The sequence below is a fragment of the Chiloscyllium plagiosum genome, unplaced genomic scaffold (genome assembly GCF_037043375.1).
Source record: "Chiloscyllium plagiosum isolate Xiang-an unplaced genomic scaffold, Cpla_swu_hap1 HiC_scaffold_33, whole genome shotgun sequence".
Taxonomy (NCBI): domain Eukaryota; kingdom Metazoa; phylum Chordata; class Chondrichthyes; order Orectolobiformes; family Hemiscylliidae; genus Chiloscyllium; species Chiloscyllium plagiosum.
The window spans coordinates 18013056-18034262 of record NW_028270171.1 but is presented as its reverse complement, the minus strand read 5'-3'; the positions used below and the strand labels follow the sequence as shown (position 1 = coordinate 18034262).

The 21207-nt window shown below is 43.1% G+C and overlaps 1 protein-coding gene across 2 annotated transcripts in view; it reads left to right on the top strand.

Annotated features, from left to right (window-relative positions):
- Nucleotides 1-21191, top strand: part of cimip4 (ciliary microtubule inner protein 4) — a 28135-nt gene extending 6944 nt beyond the window's left edge. The window contains exons 5-8 of one of the 2 annotated variants that reach the window (XM_043679807.2): nucleotides 3993-4420; nucleotides 5920-6064; nucleotides 7850-7960; nucleotides 20582-21191. In XM_043679807.2, the coding sequence (XP_043535742.2) occupies nucleotides 3993-4420; nucleotides 5920-6064; nucleotides 7850-7960; nucleotides 20582-20922 (1025 nt within the window). In that variant the 3' untranslated portion in view covers nucleotides 20923-21191. Of the gene's footprint in view, nucleotides 1-3992; nucleotides 4421-5919; nucleotides 6065-7849; nucleotides 7961-13687; nucleotides 14158-20581 lie in introns of those variants that run through there. The other variant, XM_043679808.2, reaches the window with a different exon arrangement.
- The last annotated feature ends 16 nt before the right edge of the window (nucleotides 21192-21207 follow it).

Here is a 21207-nt window from a genome sequence, read left to right as displayed (position 1 = left end):
TAGGCAGAGTTCTAGATAGTGCTGAAGGATGCTGTGGGTTACAGAGGAACATCGATAAGATGCAGAGCTGAGGATCTGAAACCTGAATACAGATGCTCTTAATAACTTGGGTGGTAATAAAATGGCTTCTCAATGCAAATGACATGACAAAATTGCTTCTAGGTTGCAAATTGACAATTCTGCTAAAGCTGCGTAAAATGACTTTTAAGTTATTAACTGCTAATTCTGCTACAGCTGCATAATTGACTAACCACCGTCTGCTTCAATAGCGATTAGAAGGCAATGCTCTCTTTACAGCATAGAAATAACTAAACAAGACAAAACATTATTGGCCATCCTAACTGACCTTCAGATGCTGGTGCAGTGGCTCAGTTAGTGAGATAAGGGTGGTCTAAGTGTTGGAAAACAAAGTTGGTTCCCAGGAAATATCATTGGACGAAGTAACTGTCTAAAAAGTGGTATCGTATATTGATTGGTAATTGTTTGAATGTACTATGCGATCATGGCCTACACCCTTCTTTAAGAAAGGTATAAAGATGTTTTTGTTTTAAACCACAGCTCCTCTGAGGAACACAAAAGTGTATAAACTGTTTCTGGGCGCTCTGTGCCCAGCCATATGAAAAATAGAGTGAAGTCTTAAAAGCCAGACCAATTGTGAGTGTTTGTTGACCGATTGTGAAACCGAGAGACCCCATTGGGGGTCCAGATCTTCAGCGCTGGGCAGAGAAGTGGCAAATGGAGTTTAATGCGGGAAAGTGAGGTAGTTCACTTTGGGAGAAATAACAGGAATGCAGAGTACTGGGCTAATGGCAAAATACTTGGCAGTGTAGATGAACAAAGAGATCTGTGTCCGGGGGAATAAATCCCTGAAAGTTGCCACCCAGGTTGATAGGGTTGTTAAGAAATCGTATGGTGTGTTGTCGTTTATTGGTAGGGGATTGCTTTTCTGAGCCACAAAGTCATGCTTCAGCTGTACAAGACACTGGTAAGGCTGTTCCTGGAGTATTGCGTTCTGTTCTGGTCACTGCATTACAAAGAATGTGGAAGCTTTGGAAAGGGTTCAGAGAAGATTTACTAGGATGTTGCCTGGAATGGAAGGAAGCTCTTATGAGGAAAGGCTGAGGGAACTGAGGCTGTTTTCATTGGAGAGAAGAAAAGTTGAGAGGTGACTTAATCAAGACATAAAAGATAATCAGAGGGTTATATGGGGTGAACAGTGAGGCTTTTTCTTTTGAAGGTGAAGGCTAACACATAGGGGCATAACTTTAAATTGAGGGGTTGATAGATTTAAGGCAGATATCGGGGTAGTTTCTTTATTCGGAGTAGTAGGGGCGTGGAATGGCTTGCTTGCAATGGTAGTAGACTTGCTGAAGTTATGGGCATTAGGCAACCATATGCATAATAATGAACGACGTAGGTTAGACAGGCGTCAGATTAATTCTACATGTCGATGCAACATTGAGGACCGAAGGGCCTGTACTGCGCTGTAACATTTGTGTCCTATGTTCCCAATACATTAGGTGAAAGTGAGGACTGCAGATGCTGGAGATCAGAGTCAAGAGTGTGGTGCTGGAAAAATAGAGCAGGTCAGGCAGCATCTGAGGAGCAGAAGAATTCACATTTCGGTCATAAGCCTTTCATCAGGAATGTTTCAACAAATGCGCAAGTGGATGTTGAGTGCAAAATAGCCTTGTACCTATGGTACCTCCCCAATAGCCTAGTAATTTTTAATGTCAAACATGATATGTGTCTTGCATCAGTTAGTTATGGCAAGCCTCAACTTAGTATCTCCTGTTGAATAACATGAGATTGAGTTTCCCTTTCCTATCTGACATCCAAGTGGTTAAGTGCATATGGAAAAACTGTAAATACTGGTCATACTCTAGGCCAAGGGTTTCACGATAGGCAAAAGCGAATTGGGCAGTCAATAATTCAGACGAAATTCAAACTCTCCTTCCATCACTGAAATGAAATTGTGTAGCCCAACATGCCTTCCATTTCTTACGTTGCCAGTCTTTTGTTGTTGTCATGTTGTAAAATTATTGTAAATGGGGGAGGCAATGGCCTAGTGGTATTATTGCTGGATTGTTAATCCAGAGACCCAAGTAATGTTCTGGAACCCAGGTTTGAATTTGCCATGGCGGTAGAATTTGAGTTCAAGTATTTAAAAAAAAAAAAAAAAAATAAATCTGGAAAAGTCTAATCATGACCATGAATCCATTGCCAATTGTCAGTAAAACCCATCTGGTTCGGTCATGTCCTTTTTAGGGAAGGAAACTGTCATCCTTATCTAGTCTGGTCTCCATGTAACTCCAGGCCCACAGCAACGTGGTTGACTCTTAGCTGCTCTATGGGCAATTAGGGATGGGCATTAAGTGCTGCCTAGCTTGCAATACCCACAAGGAAGGACAAAAATGTTATGGAGCAGATCAAACCTCTCAAAATATTCAATAGGTAGTCTAGACCCAAACTTATTATTCTTAAAGGTAAATTTAAGGGTTGCATTTCGGATGCAATTCAATTGGTCAAACTACTGGATTTAAAGCAAACCACACTTTATTCATCTACAATAGTTAAAATACAACAAAAATAATTGGAACAACTCTATTCTATTGGAAAACTTAACAGAATAATAGTCTGTTCTGATATATTGCAATATTTCTGTTCCTGTGCAATAAGAAAATTGTGTAATAGCAGCACAATTTAAACCCATGGGACCATAGTCGCATTATAGCCAATACAGGTAAGGAAAGTTTGCTTTCTGCAAATGGTTTAAATGCTTCAATCACATTATGGCCAATTTGCATTGAAGAAAAACATGTTATAGCAGAACAGACTGCACAATAACTGTTGCAATATAGTAATATCCCATAATCACACCCTTGGAAAAAGACAACTTCAGAAAACAGATTGCCTGCTACAGGAGTTGCATGCGAGACAGACCCCCAGCTTCTTGGCTGTACATGGCTTGGAAAGGGTGGACGCTAGGAAACGGTTTCCGTTAGGCGAGGAGACTAGGACCCGTGGACACAGCCTTAGAATTAGAGGGGGTAAATTCAGAACAGAAATGCCGAGACACTTCTTCAGCCAGAGAGTGGTGGGCCTGTGGAAGCCATTGCCGCAGAGTGCAGTGGAGGCCGCGACGCTAAATGTCTTCAAGGCAGAGATTGATAAATTCTTGATGTCACAAGGAATTAAGGGCTACGGGGAGAATGTGGGTAAGTGGAGTTGAAATGCCCATCAGCCATGATTGAATGGTCGAGTGGACTCGATGGGCTGAATGGCCTTACTTCCACTCCTATGTCTTATGGTAATTGAGATAGGGGCAAAAAAGACTTTCCACTTCAAGACCCCAACAGCAATTGCTGAAAGCCAAAACTAAAATTCTTGTTCTGTGGGAGTTCAGCTACACCATTCAGGCTGCTTCTATTATTCCAACTTTTAAAAAGAGCCAAGGTGTCTCAAGCTGTTCACTTTAGTGATTCTGGTAGACTGCTCAGCACCTCTGCCGTTTAAAAAAAAACACAACCAGGTTAAATTAACTTAAAACTGCATCATTTTCAATCAGCAATTGTCAATCATCAGAAATCTTGTCTGTGAGCCATAAGTTGTGGGTTCAAATTGGGCTTCATGGATGATTACAAAGATCAGAGACCAACACTTAAGTGTAATACTGAAGGAATGCTGTGCTGCTGGAGGTGCTATCTTTCTGAAGAGATGTTGAACCTCAGCCCATTTTGAACAGATGTAAAAGATCCTGTGGTGTGAATTTTGAAAAAGCAGAATTATTCTCTGACCTGGCCAATGTTTCTCTTAATCAACATCACAAAAAAAGCAGATTATCTGTTCACTATTTCTGGGTGCGGATCAGCTGCCATGTTTATACATTGCAGCAGTGAATAAACTTCAAAAGCTGAAGTGCTTTGAGATGCAAAATTGCAGTTTAAAGATACTGTGTAAATGCAAGTCTTTTCCTTCTCTCTTAATTACAGGGTTATCAGAAGAAGAACAAAAAGTTGCCACTGTGCCAAGCGATGCACAGCCAGATAATCAGTTGGAACAGCACAAGTGCAAGCCTGAATCTGTAAACATTCCTAAATCTGGGAATTGCCTTGATTTATTGAGAACGACGAACTCAAAATCCAGAAATACCAATGGCACCAAACGGGATGTTAGGGACGACAGCTCTGAACCAAAGAGATCTCTTAGAACATCTCTTGATGGAAGAATCACTGGGCAGCAAATTGACCGAGAAAGATCTGTGCCTCGCACACCAAGTGCGATGACCGATGGCACACAGTCACCGTTGTGTGAGGCTCTGCAGCAGCCCCCCAGTCAAGAAGTCGAGTGTATAATTCCCCAAAATATTAAGCACAAGTTTAGAACCCATGTTGTGGATGAGCTGCTAACGGATGATGAGGTTAGTGTGGAAAGAGTACTTGTGTAGTTGGTTTTTGCACCTAACTTGGTGAACGATGGGGATGGTAACTTCGCAGTAATGTTACTGGATATTTCAGTCATGGCTCAATGGGTAGCACCCTCAGCTCAGCACCATTAGGTGGAGACTCTTAAGTTGCATTCCAAAGATGCGAGTGTATAATCAAGTTATCCACCCTTTTGCAGTACGGAGGGAGTGCTACAGTTTTGGAAAGGCTGTCTTTCAGGTTCATTTTTAAATTTGAGGTCCTATCTAACATTGATGACACGGTCTTCTAAGATCCTGTTACATTATTCAAAGAAGAGTAAGGGGGTTATGCCAGATACTCTGGAGCGATTTTATCTCCGCTTCAAAGGATTATCTCTTAATGATATAGTCTGTGGAATCTTGTGCATTAATTTATTGCTGTTGCCTAAATTGTTAAGTGAATACCCTTTTCTCCTCTTTTGACTTCTGCCTATTTTCCCCCTGCCTTTTTTAATTTTTACAATAAGTACCCCTGCTACAATGTGAAGTTAACTGTCATAATTCTGATAATTATGGTTAGATTAGATTCCCCACAATGTGGAAACAGGCCCTTCGGCCCAACAAGTCCACACCGATCCACCGAAGAGTAACCCACCCATACTGATTTTTCCTCTGACTAATGCACCTAACACTATGGACAATGTAGCATGGCCAATTCACCTAACCTGCACATTTTTGGACTGTGGGAGGAAACTGGAGCACCTGGAGGGAACCCACGCAGACACTGGGAGATTGTGCAAACTCCACACAGACAGTTGCCCAAGGCTGGAATCGAACCTGGGAACCTGGTGTTGAGGCAGCAGTGCTAACCAGTTTTTCAGGGGTTGAAACTGTAATAATGACAAGTGATGAAAAGATACAGAAGCTTTCGAATTTTGTAGTACAAGACCCAGGCCAGATAACCATGAGCTGAGACTGTACGATTGGGTCTTCAGTAAATTGCATTGCTGCAGGTCTACACTGAGGTTAGCTAGTATTGCTGGGTCAAGATTAGAGTGGTGCTGGAAAAGCACAGCAGATCAGGCAGCATCAGAGGAGCAGGAAAATCTACGTTTCAGGCAAAACGACCTTCATCAGGAATGAAGGTCTTTTTGCCTGAAATGTTGATTTTTCTGCTCCTCGGATGCTGCCTGACCTCCTGTGCTTTTCCAGCACCGCTCCAATCTTGACTCTAATCTCCAGCACCCACTTCTGCTTGGTATTGCTGGGTGCCTGTCTATTACAGGAGAATGTAGATTGACTGTGTTGCCATCCATGAGGAAATCATCTCCAACATTGTGGGTTAATGTGAATATTGGCCATTTTGCATGAAATGATTAAGGTGGCTGGTAACCTGTGGTGCAATTCCGTACCTGTGAAGGTCTATCCTGCTGGCAAGAGGGAATTGGAGCGAGAAAGAGAGCTTATGTGATTTATCTGTTCATTCAGCCATCCTGTTTCTTGTTTCTGTGAAGGTTAAGGAGTTCTTGAGGGAGAAAGAGATGCCAGCAAAGAGCTCGGATTCTGAGGTTCCCTCAGTACAACCACAGGAGCAACCCACTGATGAAATAAGTTGGTATGAAAAGATAGGCTATCCTCTCCGATGCAACATCTTTCCAGGTACTGCCAATTCATTCCACACGTCTACACAAAGTATTCACTTTATTATAACTGGAACATTCATTCTTTTACAGATCCTGTACTTTCATAAAGTATTTCATTAGATTGTAGAGCACTTTAGGGAATGGTGAGGCCACAAAAGGTGTGTTATTCTAATGTCCGTTCTTTGTAATTTTAAACTCAAGTTACATGTTGTAAGCTGATGCTATAAATTTTTCAAAAGTGTTGGATGGGTACTTGAAGACATAGAGCTTACAGGGTTATGGGTATATTAAATTGGTGTGGCTGGATTAAACGCAACTGCTTGCCTTTTTTGTTTTGGAGATTCAGAATAGGCATTGCTAGCAGAATGGCCCCCTTCTGTGCTCTATGAAAACAAGAACGTTTTATAGGTGCGATTCCCAGTCTGTTTATTTTAGATTTTGACCAGAGTAAGGATAGGGCTATCCTGGATGAGGAGTTGCTGCTGTGGCATTGATTAGAATGGATATTGGGTAATGGGAATTTTTTCACCCCCTTTGGCACTGTAATATTCATCTAACCCAACTATTTGATGTCTGTCCTTGATGCAAATCCCCACCTGACTCTGTAAGAAGACAGATCTGTTAGTCTGGTCAGTTTAAAAACCATCACCACCATTTGCAAACTCCACTCTGATATAGCTAACTTGTGATTGCGAATTCTTGATGTTTGATGCAATTATTCAGATCATGAATGCAGATGCTTTCATTTTTCCCGTGACTTGACTTCTAGAATAAGGTGACAGTACATGTTTGGTAACTATGTAGAGCTTTTATTCAAAACAAATTGATCAAGGATCATTTCCTATATTTCTGTCTTAAAACATGATTTTTCTGAGGAAGTGGTGGGGGGGAAAAGAGAGAGAAATGGTGATTAGTATAACATAGCAAAAATACCTGGTTCTGAAAGCAAATGCCTGAGTATAATCTGAATAGCAGGGAGATGATGATGGAGTAGTAATGGAGACAGTTACGCTGATGCTGTTGAGATATGGATTCCAATCCTGAAATGGTAATTGATGTTGTTTTTCAATTATATAGGAAATGTTGAGACCATATAACAAATAATGTGTAAGGTTTTGGTTTCAAGGGTGTAAATATGGTTAGGAGGGTGACCAGATTGATGATTTAGAATGAGAGGGTTGTTTAATGAGAATTTGTTGGACAGGCTGATCTTGTTTCCACTGGTGTTTAGTGAGGGCTGACTTTATTGTAGTGTAGAAGGTCCTGTGAATGGTCTTGACAAGGTGAATATAGAAAGGACTTTTCCTCTTGTGGGTCAGTTCAGAACTTGAAGAATTGAAAACAGATGAGAATTCTTTCTGGAAGGTTGTGCAACTTGGGAGCTTGACTCCGCTTCCTTCCAAGGCGGAAAGGACACAAAATGTTTTTGGGACAGAAATGGATAGATTCTTGTTGGGCCGGAGGATGGAGGGTTATCAGACGTAGATGAGAATGTGTAGTTCAAAACGCATACGTAAACCATCTTTTTGGAGGAACAGACTCGAGGGGCCAAAGGTTTGCTTTCACGTTTGCATGTCCAACCCACTCTGAGCTCAAGCTTGGGATTGCAGTCGATAATGTGAACATTCCCGGTGTCACTTCTCCATATCGGGATTTCCTCTTCTGTGTCAAGTCTGTCAGTTTCAGTGGAAGGTGAATTTCTGATTACTGAAGTTTTTCAAGTTGGGTGGAATGTACGAATGGTGCTGAGTGAAATTCTTCTTTTGTATGTTCACGTTATTGTGTTATTTTGTGATGCCAGGTTTCTCGGGTAAATGGCAGAGCGAGGTACAATCGACCTACACGAAGGAGGTACATCACCGTTTCAAGCGCAGCCCAGACCACTGGCATGGTAGAACGACTGATCATTTAGGTACAGTATAATTTATTTGTCCATGTGTTATTCTGCTGCAGACATAGTTCTTTTGTTCCGGCATCAAGTCACACCAAAGCCTGATCGAGTAAAGCTGATGGGGTGAGAGTTAGACTCTTATTCTACCTCTTTCTCTGCCTCTGTCATCCTGAAGGCAATTAACCCACAGATGTGCTTGGTCAAGACGGTCAGTCCCATACCACCCAACCACAGCCCCTCCCCACCAATCTCTTCCACCTGTGACTGATGCTCAAATGCCCAGCCTTCCCACTGAATGGGAGTCCTTTTTATGCATGTATCCAGGTCCTATTTAAGCACTAGGAGTGGACAGTGATTAGCACTGCTGCCTCACAGCACTAGGGACCCTGTTCAATTCCAGCCTTCGTGCAAAGTCCACATGGATAGTTGTCCATCTCCCTGTGTCTGCATGGGTTTCCTCTGGGTCCTCCAGTTGCCTCCCACAGTCCCAAGCTGTGCCGGTTAGGTGGATTAGCCATGGGAAATATGAGTTGAGTGTGTGGTGCTGGAAAAGCACAGCCCGTCAGGCGGCAGCTGAGGAGCAGGAAAATCAACTATCTCTCAGCCCTGACCCACAAGCCTCATTCCTGATGAAGGGCTTATGCCTGAAACTTATATTTTAAGTTTAATCAAGAGACTTATCTCCAAAATCACAATCAAGAAAGAATTCACTGTACCCACTAGTGCAGCCTTTCTCTTGGACAGACTTAAAACAACAATTCACTTATCTGATTCTGTGCTGTGAACTTCGCCCAACAGTTCCTCCAAGATTAGTTGTGAATTTCACTGTTTGTTAATTTTCCCAGATGCACTTCGAATTCATGTATCGCTGGACATCGGAATGCATCTGGGAAAATTAACAAACAGTGAAATTCACAACTAATCTTGGAGGAACTGTTGGGCGAAGTTCACAGCACAGAATCAGATAAGTTAATTGTTTTAAGTCTGTCCAAGAGAAAGGCTGCAGTAGTGAGTATAGTGGATTCTTTCTTATGTTTTTGGAGATAAGTCTCTTCATTAAACTTAAGCCATAGCTATTAATTTAACCTGGAGCAGTGTTTTGTAGAGGAATAAGACAGTGTTATTTTCTGGGTCTGTAGATTGTGAAGGAGCAAAAATGGCCTTTGCAGTGATATGTACTACTTGTCAGATGTGGGAGTTTAAAGAGAGTTTAAGGGTTACTGCGGATTATAATCTGCCATAAATGCTGTTGGATGCGAATCTTATCAGATCGAGTGGATCTGTTGGAGAAACAGATAGAAGCAATGAGGAATTTGCGACAGCAACAGTATGTGATGGATAGCAGTTATAGGAAGGGGGGAAATGTCTCAGATACAGTCACATAGATGAGTTTAACTCCAGGAATGGTGAGAAAATTCGACACCTAGGGCAGGAGTCTTTTGTGGATATACCCATTTCAAACAGGTATGCTGTTTTGTAAAATATAGGGGGTAATGGATTCTCAGGGGAACGTAGCACAAACAGCCAAGTTTCTGGTGTTGAGACTGGCTCTAATGCAACGAGGGCTACGTTGGCTTCCAAAAGATCAGTTGTGTTAGGGGATTCTCTAGTCAGAGATGCAGACAGACGTTTCTGTGGCCAGCAGAGAAAAAGCAGAATGGTGTGTTTCCCTGGTGCCAGGATCAAGGATGTCTCAGAGGGTGCAGAATGTTCTCATGGGGGAGATGGGCCAGCAGGAGGTCATTCTCCACATTGGAACCAACGACATTGGAAGTGAAAAGTTTGAGAATCTGAAGGGAGATTACAGAGAGGCAGAAATTTAAAAAGGAGGTCCTCAAGGGTAGTGATATCTGGATTACTCCCAGTGCTACGAGCTAGTGAGGGCAGGAATAGGAGGATAGAGCAGATGAATGCATGGCTGAGGAGCTGGTGTATGGGAAAAGAATTCACATTTTTGGATCATTGGAATCTCTTTTGGGGTAGAAGTGACGTGTACAAGAAGGACGGATTGCACCTAAATTGGAAGGGGACTAATATACTGGCAGGGACATTTGCTAGAACTGCTTTAAAGGGAAGATTTAAACTAGTATGGTGGGGGTGGGACCCAGGGAGATAGCGAGGAAAGAGATCGGTCTGAGACGGGTACAGCTGAGAACAGAAGTGAGTCAAACAGTCAGGGCAGGCAGGGACAAGGTAGGACTAATAAATTAAACTGCATTTATTTCGATGTAAGGGGCCTAACAGGGAAGGCAGATGAACTCAGGGCATGGATAGGAACATGGGACTGGGATATCAGCAATTACGGAAACATGGCTCAGGGATGAGCAGGACTGGCAGCTTAATGTTCCAGGATACAAATGCTACAGGAAGGATAGAAAGGGAGGCAAGAGAGGAGGTGAAGTTTTTGATAAGGGATAGCATTACAACTGTGCTGAGGGAGGATATTCCTGGAAATACATCCAGGGAAATTATTTGGGTGGAACTGAGAAATAAGAAAGGGATGATCACCTTATTGGGATTGTATTGTCGACCCCCCAATAGTCAGGGGGAAATTGAGAAACAAATTTGTAAGGAGATCTCAGCTATCTGTAAGAATAATAGGGTGGTTATGGTAGGGGATTTTAATGTTCCAAACATCGACTGGGACTGCCATAGTGTTAAAGGGCTAGATGGAGAGGAATTTCTTAAGTGTGTACAAGACCATTTTCTGATTCAGTACGTGGATGTACCTACTAGAGAAGGTGCAAAACTTGACCTACTCTTGGGAAATAAGGCAGGGCAGGTGACTGAGGTATCAGTGGGGGAGCACTTTGGGGCCAGCGACCATAATTCTAGTCATTTTAAAATAGTGACGGAAGTTCTAAATTGGAGAAAGGCCAATTTTGACGGTATTAGGCAAGAACTTTTGAAAGCTGATTGGAGGCAGATGTTCGCAGGTAAAGGGACGGCTGGAAAATGGGAAGCCTTCAGAAATGAGAGAACAAGAATCCAGAGAAAGTATATTCCTGTCAGGGTGAAAGGGAAGGCTGGTAGGTATACGGAATGCTGGATGACTAAAGAAATTGAGGTGAAAATGTGTTGCTGGAAAAGAAATTGAGGGTTTGGTTAAGAAAAAGAAGGAAGCATATGTCAGGTATAGACAGGATAGATCGAGTGAATCCTTGGAAGAGTATAAAGAAAGTTGGAGTATACTTAAGAGGGAAATCAGAAGGGCAAAACGGGGACATGAGATAGCTTTGGCAAATAGAATTAAGGAGAATCCAGAGGGTTTTTACAAATATAATAAGGACAAAAGGGTAACTAGGGAGAGAATAGGGCCCTTCAAAGATCAGCAAGGCGGCCTTTGTGTGGAGCCACAGAAAATGGGGGAGATATTAAATGAATATTTTGTATCAGTATTTACTGTGGAAAAGGATATGGAAGATATAAACTGTAGGGAAATAGATGGTGACATCTTGCAAAATGTACAGATTACAGAGGAGGAAGTGCTGGATGTCCTGAAATGGTTAAAAGTGGATAAGTCCCCAGGGCCTGATCAGGTGTACCCGAGAACTCTGTGGGAAGCTGGAGAAGTGATTGCTGGGCCTCTTGCTGAGATATTTGTATCATCGATAGTCACAGGTGAGGAGCCAGAAGACTGGAGGTTGGCAAACGTGGTGTCACTGTTTAAGAAGGGCGGTAAAGACACGCCAGGGAACTGTAGACCAGTGAGCCTGACCTCGGTGGTGGGCAAGTTGTTGGAGGGAATCCTGAGGGACAGAATGTACATGTATTTGGAAAGGCAAGGACTGATTCGGGATAGTCAACGTGGCTTTGTGCATGGGAAATCATGTCTCTCAAACTTGATTGAGTTTTTGAAGAAGTAACAAAGAAGGTTGATGAGGGCAGAGCAGTAGATGTGATCTATATGGACTTCAGGAAGGCATTCGACAAGGTTCCCCATGGGAGACTGATTAGCAAGGTCAGATCTCTTGGAATACAGGGAGAGCTAGTCATTTGGATACAGAACTGGCTCAAAGGTAGTGGTGGAGGGTTGTTTTTCAGACTGGAGGCCTGTGACCAGTGGAGTGCCACAAGGATTGGTGCTGGGCCCTCTACTTTTTGTCATTTACATAAATGATTTCGATGTGAGCATAAGAGGTACAGTTAGTAAGTTTGCAGATGGCACCAAAATTGGAGGAGTAGTGGACAGCGAAGAGGATTACCTCCGATTACAACAGGATCTGGGCCAGATGGGCCAATGGGCTGAGAAGTGGCAGATGGAGTTTAATTCAGATGAATGCGAGGTGCTGCATTTTGGGAAAGCAAATCTTAGCAGGACTTATACACTTAATGGTAAGGTCCTAGGGAGTATTGCTGAACAAAGACCTTGGAGTGCAGGTTCACAGCTCCTTGAAAGTGGAGTGGCAGGTAGATAGGATAGTGAAGAAGGCATTTGGTATGCTCTCCTTTATTGGTCAGGGTATTGAGTACAGGATTTGGGAGATCATGTTGTGGCTGTATAGGACATTGGTTAGGTAACTGTTGGAATATTGCGTGCAATTCTGGTCTCCTTCCTATCAGAAAGATGTTGTGAAACTTGAAATGGTTCAGAAAAGATTTACAAGGATATTGCCAGGGTTGGTGGATCTGAACTACAGGGAGAGGCTGAACAGGCTGGGGCTCTTTTCCCTGGAGCGTCAGAGGCTGAGAGGTGACCTTGTAGAGGTTTACAAAATTGAGGGGCATGGATAGGGTAAATAGACAAAGTCTTTTCCTTGGGGTCGGGGAGTCCAGAACTAGAGGGAATAGGTTTAGGGTGAGAGGGAAAAGATATATGAGAGACCTAAGGGGCAACTTTTTCACATAGAGGGTGGTACGTGTATGGAATGAGCTGCCAGAGGATGTGGTGGAGGCTGGTACAATTGCAATATTTAAGAGGCATCTGGATGGGTATATGAATAGAAAGGTTTGGAGGGATATGGGCCAGGTGCTGGCAGGTGGGACTAGATTGTGTTGGGATATCTGGTCGGCATGAAGAGGTTGGACCGAAGGGTCTGTTTCCTTGCTGTATGACTCTGACTCTCCTGCTCCTCGGATGCTGCCTGTCCGGCTGTGCTTTTCCAGCACCACCATTCTCTAATCTGATCGCCAGCATCTGCAGTCCTAAACTTTCTCCGTAGGAAATGTGAGGTTTCTTTAAATAGGGTTGGGGTCTGGTGGGATGCTCTTTGGAGGGGCTGTGCAGATTTGTTGAACTGATTGGCCTCCTTTCCACCATGTTGGAATTCTATGATTCTTTGATTCTGCCATGAGCTGTCGCCAGGCCCTATTGACCATTTAAGCTCAGCTGATCAATTTTGCCGGTTGACTGGAAATATGTTGAGTGAAGCCTTGGGCAGTTTTCCTCCCAGAAATGGTTCAAATGTGGCCCCCAGGCTGTGCTTGATCTAGATCTTGGTTGCTAGGAAATAGACTGATGGAATTTTGAATACTGGGAAACTCCTTATTCTTCAATGAACCATGCTGGGCAAAACAGTGATACCTTTTCCATTCAAGTTCAGAGAAGAGGGTTTTGGAAGGGTGCTTTACATTCAAAGCTTGGCGATAAGTCGGAGATCATTGGTAGCTAATTCTTCCCTCTGTCCTGCTCTCCCCCACCCCGCCCCTGAACACTGCACATGCATGCCTTAAAAATGATCATGAAGGAAAATGATTTGTCTTGCAAATTTGCATTGTGACTCTAGCAAAGCTGTCTCATTTTTATAGGTCACTGGGTTGAGATGAATATTATCCATCAGAAATTGAAGAAAGCATTAGGGGAGCTGGAGAAACATTCGGAGAATTGAAACTACCAAGGCCAGAAAACAAAGAAAATGCAACCACACCTTTATTTGTTTTTGTGCAATTGAAAATAATTTGTTTTTAGTCTTAATTTGCCCTAATTGAAAATAATTGCGAAAGTTCACTCCAGCAGACATTGGTCTTAGCTGAGTGCAGGAGAGCTGTTAGAGTAACCCTGAATCCCATGTCTCCATTCCTATATCCATTGGACCACCAGGGTATACATTGTTTGTTCCTTGGAGCCTATGAAGTCCCTATTATCCTTTTCATCTAATTTAGAAATGCAGAAATCTGACTGGATCCATCCCAAGATTTTTTGGCTCCAGAATTAAATGAGCCATCAACGTAAAATCAGATATAGGAACCTGATCTTAAATAAAAGGCTATTTCACCAATTTATTTTTGTCTTATTTAGTGAGTTCTACCTGGTATGAGTGACATAAAACATGAGCAAAAGGAGCAGAATTGTCCTTTGAGCCTGATCTGCCTTTATATTCAGATTGTCTGTCTGAGTTGTCTACTCAATTTTGCCAACCAATCAATAACTTCTTTTCTCCATGAGATATTAATTGTTGCTCCCTTTGTGATTTGCTCTTCTTGTGATTCTGTCTTGATGACTAAGAAGGCGGTGAGGTAGTGGCACTGTCAATGGCTAGTAATCTAGAACTCTTGACTAATGTTCTGAGGGCGTGGGTTAAAATCACACTATAGGAGATGATGAAATTTGAATTCAATAAAAATCTGGAAGAGAACCTAGCCTGAAGGCAACCACGGTTAATTATTGTGAAAACCCTTAATGTCCTTCAGGAAATTTGCCAACCTTTTCTGGTCTGTCCTTTTCTGTGGACATCAGATTCTCAATGTGATTGACTCTTTAACTGTCCTCCTGAGCAATTAGAAATGGGCAATAAATACTGACCTTGCTCGTGATGCCTAAATGCTTTGAACAAATAGAAAACTCAAGGTGAATAGCTTTAGTGTATCTCTTTTTAACAATACTGAAAATGGAATTCCTTATCAATAATTAACAGCTATCTGGAGATGGTCACCCCTTTTCCATCCAGAGGAAACATGCTCTTGTATTCATCCCATCAAGGTCATAAAGAATTTTGTTTCAATGAAATTATTTCATTTCTAAATTCAAGGGAATGTAAATGTAGCCTACTCTATCTTCTCATAGGACAATCCTTTCATCCCAGGTATCAGTCTTATTTTGAGTTACTATAGTTTTATCTTTGGGGGTGGGGGGGCTGTTGAGTGAAAAGGAAATTACTCCTCTTGCATTAGACCACGTGGTAGCATACTGGTTATGTCACTGGACTGGCAATCCAGAATCCCAGGCCAATATTCTGAGTTCAAATCCCAGCATGGCAAATGGTGAAATTTGAAGTCCGTGAAGTCTGGAATAAAGAGCTGACCATGTAGCAGTTGTTGATTTGTCATAAATTGGTTCTCTATAATCTGTGTTATGACTAGACCAAACACCCTCAAAATATATTATGATGGTCTCGACCCTAATGTTTTCTCATGGCAACTGTGTTCCAGGTGCAATTTGGTCACTGACTGGTTTGAAGCAAAACACTATTCATACAGTGTATTTTAAGATACACCAGGTGAAAGAAGAAATTGGAATAACAACTCTATCAAGACTTAACAGAATAATAGATACAGTAACTATTACTAATTAATGTTCCAATTTAGTAACATTCCATAAACACACCCTTGGCAAAAGGCAAGTTTAGAAAAATAGATTGTCTGACAAGCAACTCTCCAGTCTAGGAAGAAAAGCATAAAGATAAAACTCAGAACAGGGAGAGATGTACTGCAACTTCCACCCAGCTTCAAGACCCAGCATCAACTGCTGAAAACTTTAAAAAAAAAACTAAAAGTTCTGGACCTTTGGAAGCCTAACCCACCTGTTCAACCTGCTTCCACTGTTCCAATTTAAAAAAAAACATTTCAATGTCCTTCAAGCTGTTCATTTTATTGGATCCAAATAGACTGCTCATCTCTGTCTTAAAACCTCTCTTCAAGAAGTGCACCTCTTAAAGCCAGTGTCATCACACCTGGTTGGTTAATGTTCTTTGGGGAAGGAAATCTGTTAGTTACCTGGTCTGGCCTGCATGTGACCCTGGACCCACAGCAATGTGATTCACTCTTCTTGCCCCAGTTAAGAATGGGCAATAAACACTGGCTTGCCAGCGACACCTACATAACAAATTCACTCATTAATGAACTTTTAAAAATCTCACAACAATAGAATGGGGATTCATGGTATACTACATACTGAACTAAGACCCTTACTACTCTGAGTAAAGAAACTACCTCTGACATCTGTCCTATATCTATCACCCCTCAATTTAAAGCAATGCCCCCTTGTGCTCACCGTCACCATTCTTGGAAAAAGACTCTTTCAGTCAACCCTATCTAATCCTCTCATTATCTTATATGTCTCTATTAAGTCACCTCTCAACCTTCTTCTCTCTAACGAAAACAGCCTCAAGTCCCTCAGCCTTTCCTCATAAGACTTTCCCTCCATACCAGGCAACATCCTAGTAAATCTCCTCTGCACCCTTTCCAAAGCTTCCACATCCTTATAAGGTGGTGACCAGAACTGTACACAATACTCCCAAGTGTGGCCGCACCAGAGTTTGTACAGCTGTAGCATCACCTCATGGTCTGGAACTCGATTCCTCTATTAATAAAAGCTAAAACACTGTATGCCTTCTTAACAACTGTCAACCTGGGTGGCAACTTTCAAGGATCTGTGTACCTGGACACCGATCTCTCTGCTCATCTACACTACCAAGAATCTTACCATTAGCCCAGTACTTTGCATTCCACTTACTCCGACCAAAGTGAATCACCTGTGGAGTTTGCACGTTCTCCCCGTGTCTGCGTGGGTTTCCTTCGGGTGCTCCAGTTTCCTCCCACAGTCCAAAGATGTGCAGGTCAGGTGAATTGGCCATGCTAAATTGCCTGTAGTGTTAGGTAAGGGGTAAATATAGGGGTATGGGTGGGTTGCGCTTCGGCGGGTCGGTGTGGACTTGTTGGGCCGAAGGGCCTGTTTCCACACTAAGTAATCTAACCTCACACTTGTCCGCATTAAACTCCATTTGCCACCTCTCAGCCCAGCTCTGCAGCTTATCTATGTGTCTCTGTAACCTGCAACATCCTTCGTCACTATCCACAACTCCACCGACCTTCGTGTCGTCTGCAAATTTACTAACCCACCCTTCTACGCCCTCCTCCAGGTCGTTTATAAAAATGACGAACAGCAGTGGACCCAACACCGACCCTTGCGGTACACCACTAGTAACTGGACTCCAGGATGAACATTTCCCATCAACCACCACCTTCTGTCTTCTTTCAGCAAGCCAGTTACTGATCCAAACTGCTATATCTCCCACAATCCCATTCCTCCGCATTTTGTACAAAAGCCTACTGTGGGGAACCTTATCAAACGCCTTGCTGAAATCCATATACACCACATCAACCAGTTTACTCTCATCCACCTGTTTGGTTACCTTCTCAAAGAACTCCATAAGGTTTGTGAGGCACGACCTACCTTTCACAAAACCGCGCTGACTATCCCTAATCAAATTATTCTTTTCTAGATGATTATAAATCCTATCTCTTATAACCTTTTCCAATACTTTACCAACAACTGAAATTAGGCTCACTTGTCTATAATTACCAGGGTTGTCTCTACTTCCCTTCTTGAACAGGGGAACCACATTTGCTTTCCTCCAGTCTTCTGGCATTATTCCTGTAGACAATGACGATTTAAAGATCAATGCCAAAGGCTCGGCAATCTCCTCCCTGGCTTCCCAGAGGATCCTAGTATAAATCCCATCCGGTCCAGGGGACTTATCTATTTTCACACTCTGCAGGATTTCTAATACCTCTTCCTTGTGAACCTCAATCCCACCTAGTCTAGTAGCCTGTATCTCAGTAATCTCCTTGACCATATTGTCGTTTTCTAGAGTGAATACTGTTGAAAAATATTCATTTAGTGCTTCCCCTATCTCCTCTGACTCTACACACAACTTCCCACTACTATCCTTGATTGGCCCTAATCTTACTCTCGTCATTCTTTTCTTCCTTAAATACCTATAGAAAGCCTTAGGGTTTACCCTGATCCTATCTGCCAACAACTTCTCATGTCTCCTCCTGGCTCTCCTGAGCTCTCTCTTTAGGTCTTTCCTGGCTACCTTGTAACCCACAAGTGCCCTAACTGAGCCTTCACATCAGATCCTAACATAAGCCGCCGCCTTCCTCTTGACCAGAGAGTCCACTTCCTTCGTAGACCACGGCTCGCGCACTCTACAGCTTCCTCCAGGCCTGACAGGTACATACTTATCTAGAGGACACAGTAGCTTTTCCTTGAATAAGCTCCCCATTTCTAATGTGCCCATCCCCTGCAGTTTCCTTCCCCATCCTTTTCTTCCTAAAGCTTGCCTAATTGCATCATAATTGCCTTTCCCCCAGCTGTAACTCTTGCCCAGTGGGATACACCTATCCCTTTCTATCACTAAAGTAAACATATCAGAATTGTGATCGCTATCACCAAAGTGCACACCTACTTCCAAGTCTAACACCTGGCCGGGCTCATTACCCAGTACCAAATCTAATGTGGCTTCGCCCCTTGTTGGCCTGTCTACATACTGTCAGGAAGCCCTCCTGCACACACTGGACAAAAACTGACCCAACTATAGTACTCGTAGTATTGTGTTCCCAGTCAATATTTGGAAAGTTGAAGTCCCCCATGACAACTACTGTCTCTCTCACTCCTATCGAGAATCATCTTTACTATCATTTCCTCTACATCTCTGAAACTATTCGGAGGCCTATAGAAAACTCCCAACAAGTTGACCTCTCCTTTCCTGTTTCTAACCTCAGCCCATACTACCTCAGTTGACGAATCCCCAAACATCCTTTCTGCAACTGTAATACTGTCCTTGACCAACAATGCCACACCTCCCCCTCTTTTACCATCTTCTGTTCTTACTGAAACATCTAAATCCTGGAACCTGCAACAACCATTCCTGTCCCTGCTCTATCCATGTCTCTGAAATGGCCACAACATCGAAGTCCCAGTTACCAACCTATGCTGCAAGTTCATCCACCTTATTCCGGATGCTCCTGGCGTTGAAGTAGACATACTTCTTGCTTGCTGGTGCCATCTTGCATCCCTAAAACTTGATTTTGGACCTCTCTATTCTCAACCTTTTCTATACTTGAACTACAATTTTGGTTCCCATCCCCCTGCTGGATTGTTTAAACACACCCCAATAGCCTTAGTGAATTCCACCCCCCCCCCACCAGGATATTGGTACCCCTCTGGTTCAGATGAAGACCATCCTGCTTGTAGGGGCCCCACCTACCCCAGAAAGAGCCCCAATTATCCAAGAATCCAAAACTCTCCCTCCCTGCACTATCCCTGTAGCCACGTGTTCAATTCCTCTCTCTCCCTATTCCTTGCCTCACTGGCACATGGCACGGGCAACAAACCAGAGACAACAACTCTGTTCGTCCTAGCTCTAAGCTTCCATCCTAGCTCACTGAATTTCTGTCTTAAATCCCCATCTCTTTTCCTATGTCGTTGGTGCCTATGTGGACCACGACTTGGGGCTGCTGACCCTCCACCTTAAGGATCCTAAAAACACTATCAGAGACATCACGAACCCTGGCACCTGGGAGGCAACACACCAACCATGAGTCTCTCTCGTCCCCACAAAACCTCCAATCTGTCCCTAACTATGGCGTCCCCAATGAGTACTGCTCTGCTCCTCTTCCCCTTCTGAGCAGCAGGGACAGACTCTGTGGCAGATCCCTGTATCACACTGCTTTCCCCTGGTAAGTCCTCCCCCCTCCTTTTCCCCCCCCCCCCAAATAGTATCCACAACGGTATACTTATTGTTGAGGGAATGGCCAGAGGAAATCCCTTTCAATCCCTGACTGTAACCCACAATGTAACTACACAAATATGACTTCCCAGAAGTCCTCGTTCCTCCCTCGCACCTTTCGGCAAATGGAGGTCCAACTCGCGGGTTAAGTCCCTTTTTTAATGTGGGAAAACTCAGCCTTCCCAGCAGCCCTTGCTTCACCTCTCCTCGCCCCTCTGGCAAAATGGATGCCAGGTGCTCGAAAGTGGGATTAGAATAGTTGATTATGATCAGTGCAAAGTTAAATGTACGCAGTTACAGTCATATTAGCTAAGGAAGCAATGCATCGAAGCTTAAGTAGATTGAATCCTGGATTGAGATGGTTGTCCTTTCAGAAGCAATATAGCAGAATGGCTCTATATTGCCTGGAGGTCAGATGAACAAGAGTTTGTGCAAAATGTACAATAATTACTCTCTTACTCTTCAGTTTCTCACTTCGGTTACTCAATGAATTGCCCACACTGCCATTTTCTCAGCGTCCCCTTTAAATTTCCTTTGATTCTCCATTTTTATTCTTGTTTAGTGTTGGTTCAAGAACAAATGTTAAACAAGACATCAAGATCCTTATTCATCGAATTGTTTAGGGGACTTTTATATCCTGCGAGGCGGCTGGTGGAACCTTTAATGACTCACCTGAACTATGCAGCACTCCTAGAGAGGGTCAGCCTTGGATCTTTGTGCTCCATTCTCTGGAGTGGGATGTGAATCCATCTTCTGATTACAAGGCCAAAGTGTAACCAACTGGGCCACCGCTGACATTTGCGTGTCACTGCAGAGAGACTCCTGATTGAGAAATTGTCAGTAATTGTTTGGGATAGGGACAGAAATTGGTCGATTGTTTGGGTCACTTTCCTCATTCTGCTGTTTAAAGGTGTCTGGACTGCGGAGCTCCTTGCCTGTGAGAGACTGTCGAGGAACCTCCAGCAGCGTATTGAAGAGCAGCCGAAGTTAACCAGGAACTGGCCTAAGGTTATCTCTGTGCTTGAAGTGGGCAAACCTGCTGCGTTACCACAGCCTAAGCCACCCAAATCACTGAAGAGGGTTATACCCAAGCCAAAGCGAGTTAATCCAAAGCCAGAAATGGTTGTTACAAAGCCTGAGATTGCAGTGCCAATGGAATCCCAGAGAGAAATTGTAACACCAGCTGGGACAAATGTTAAAAGGGATGAGGCATTCTGGCAATTTTATAATCAACCCTTGCCTCTGTTATGAACTTGACTTATGAGTTCACTTGCTCCAAAAAGATTGGCAGCTCACAAGTGCAGCCTGGCTTCACATTCAATTACGTACCTTTTTTGAAGTGCAGATTTGAAGCCGGAAGTTAAGGGAAGATGGCCAGACAGTGGTAATGTCACTGGACTAGTAATCCAGGCTTCAAATAATAGTAATAATAGGGGATGCAAATCCTATCATGGCAGCTGGTGGAATTTAAATTTAATGAATAAATTATAAATTGAAAGCTAGTCTCGAAGGTGACCATGATCATTGATTGTTGGA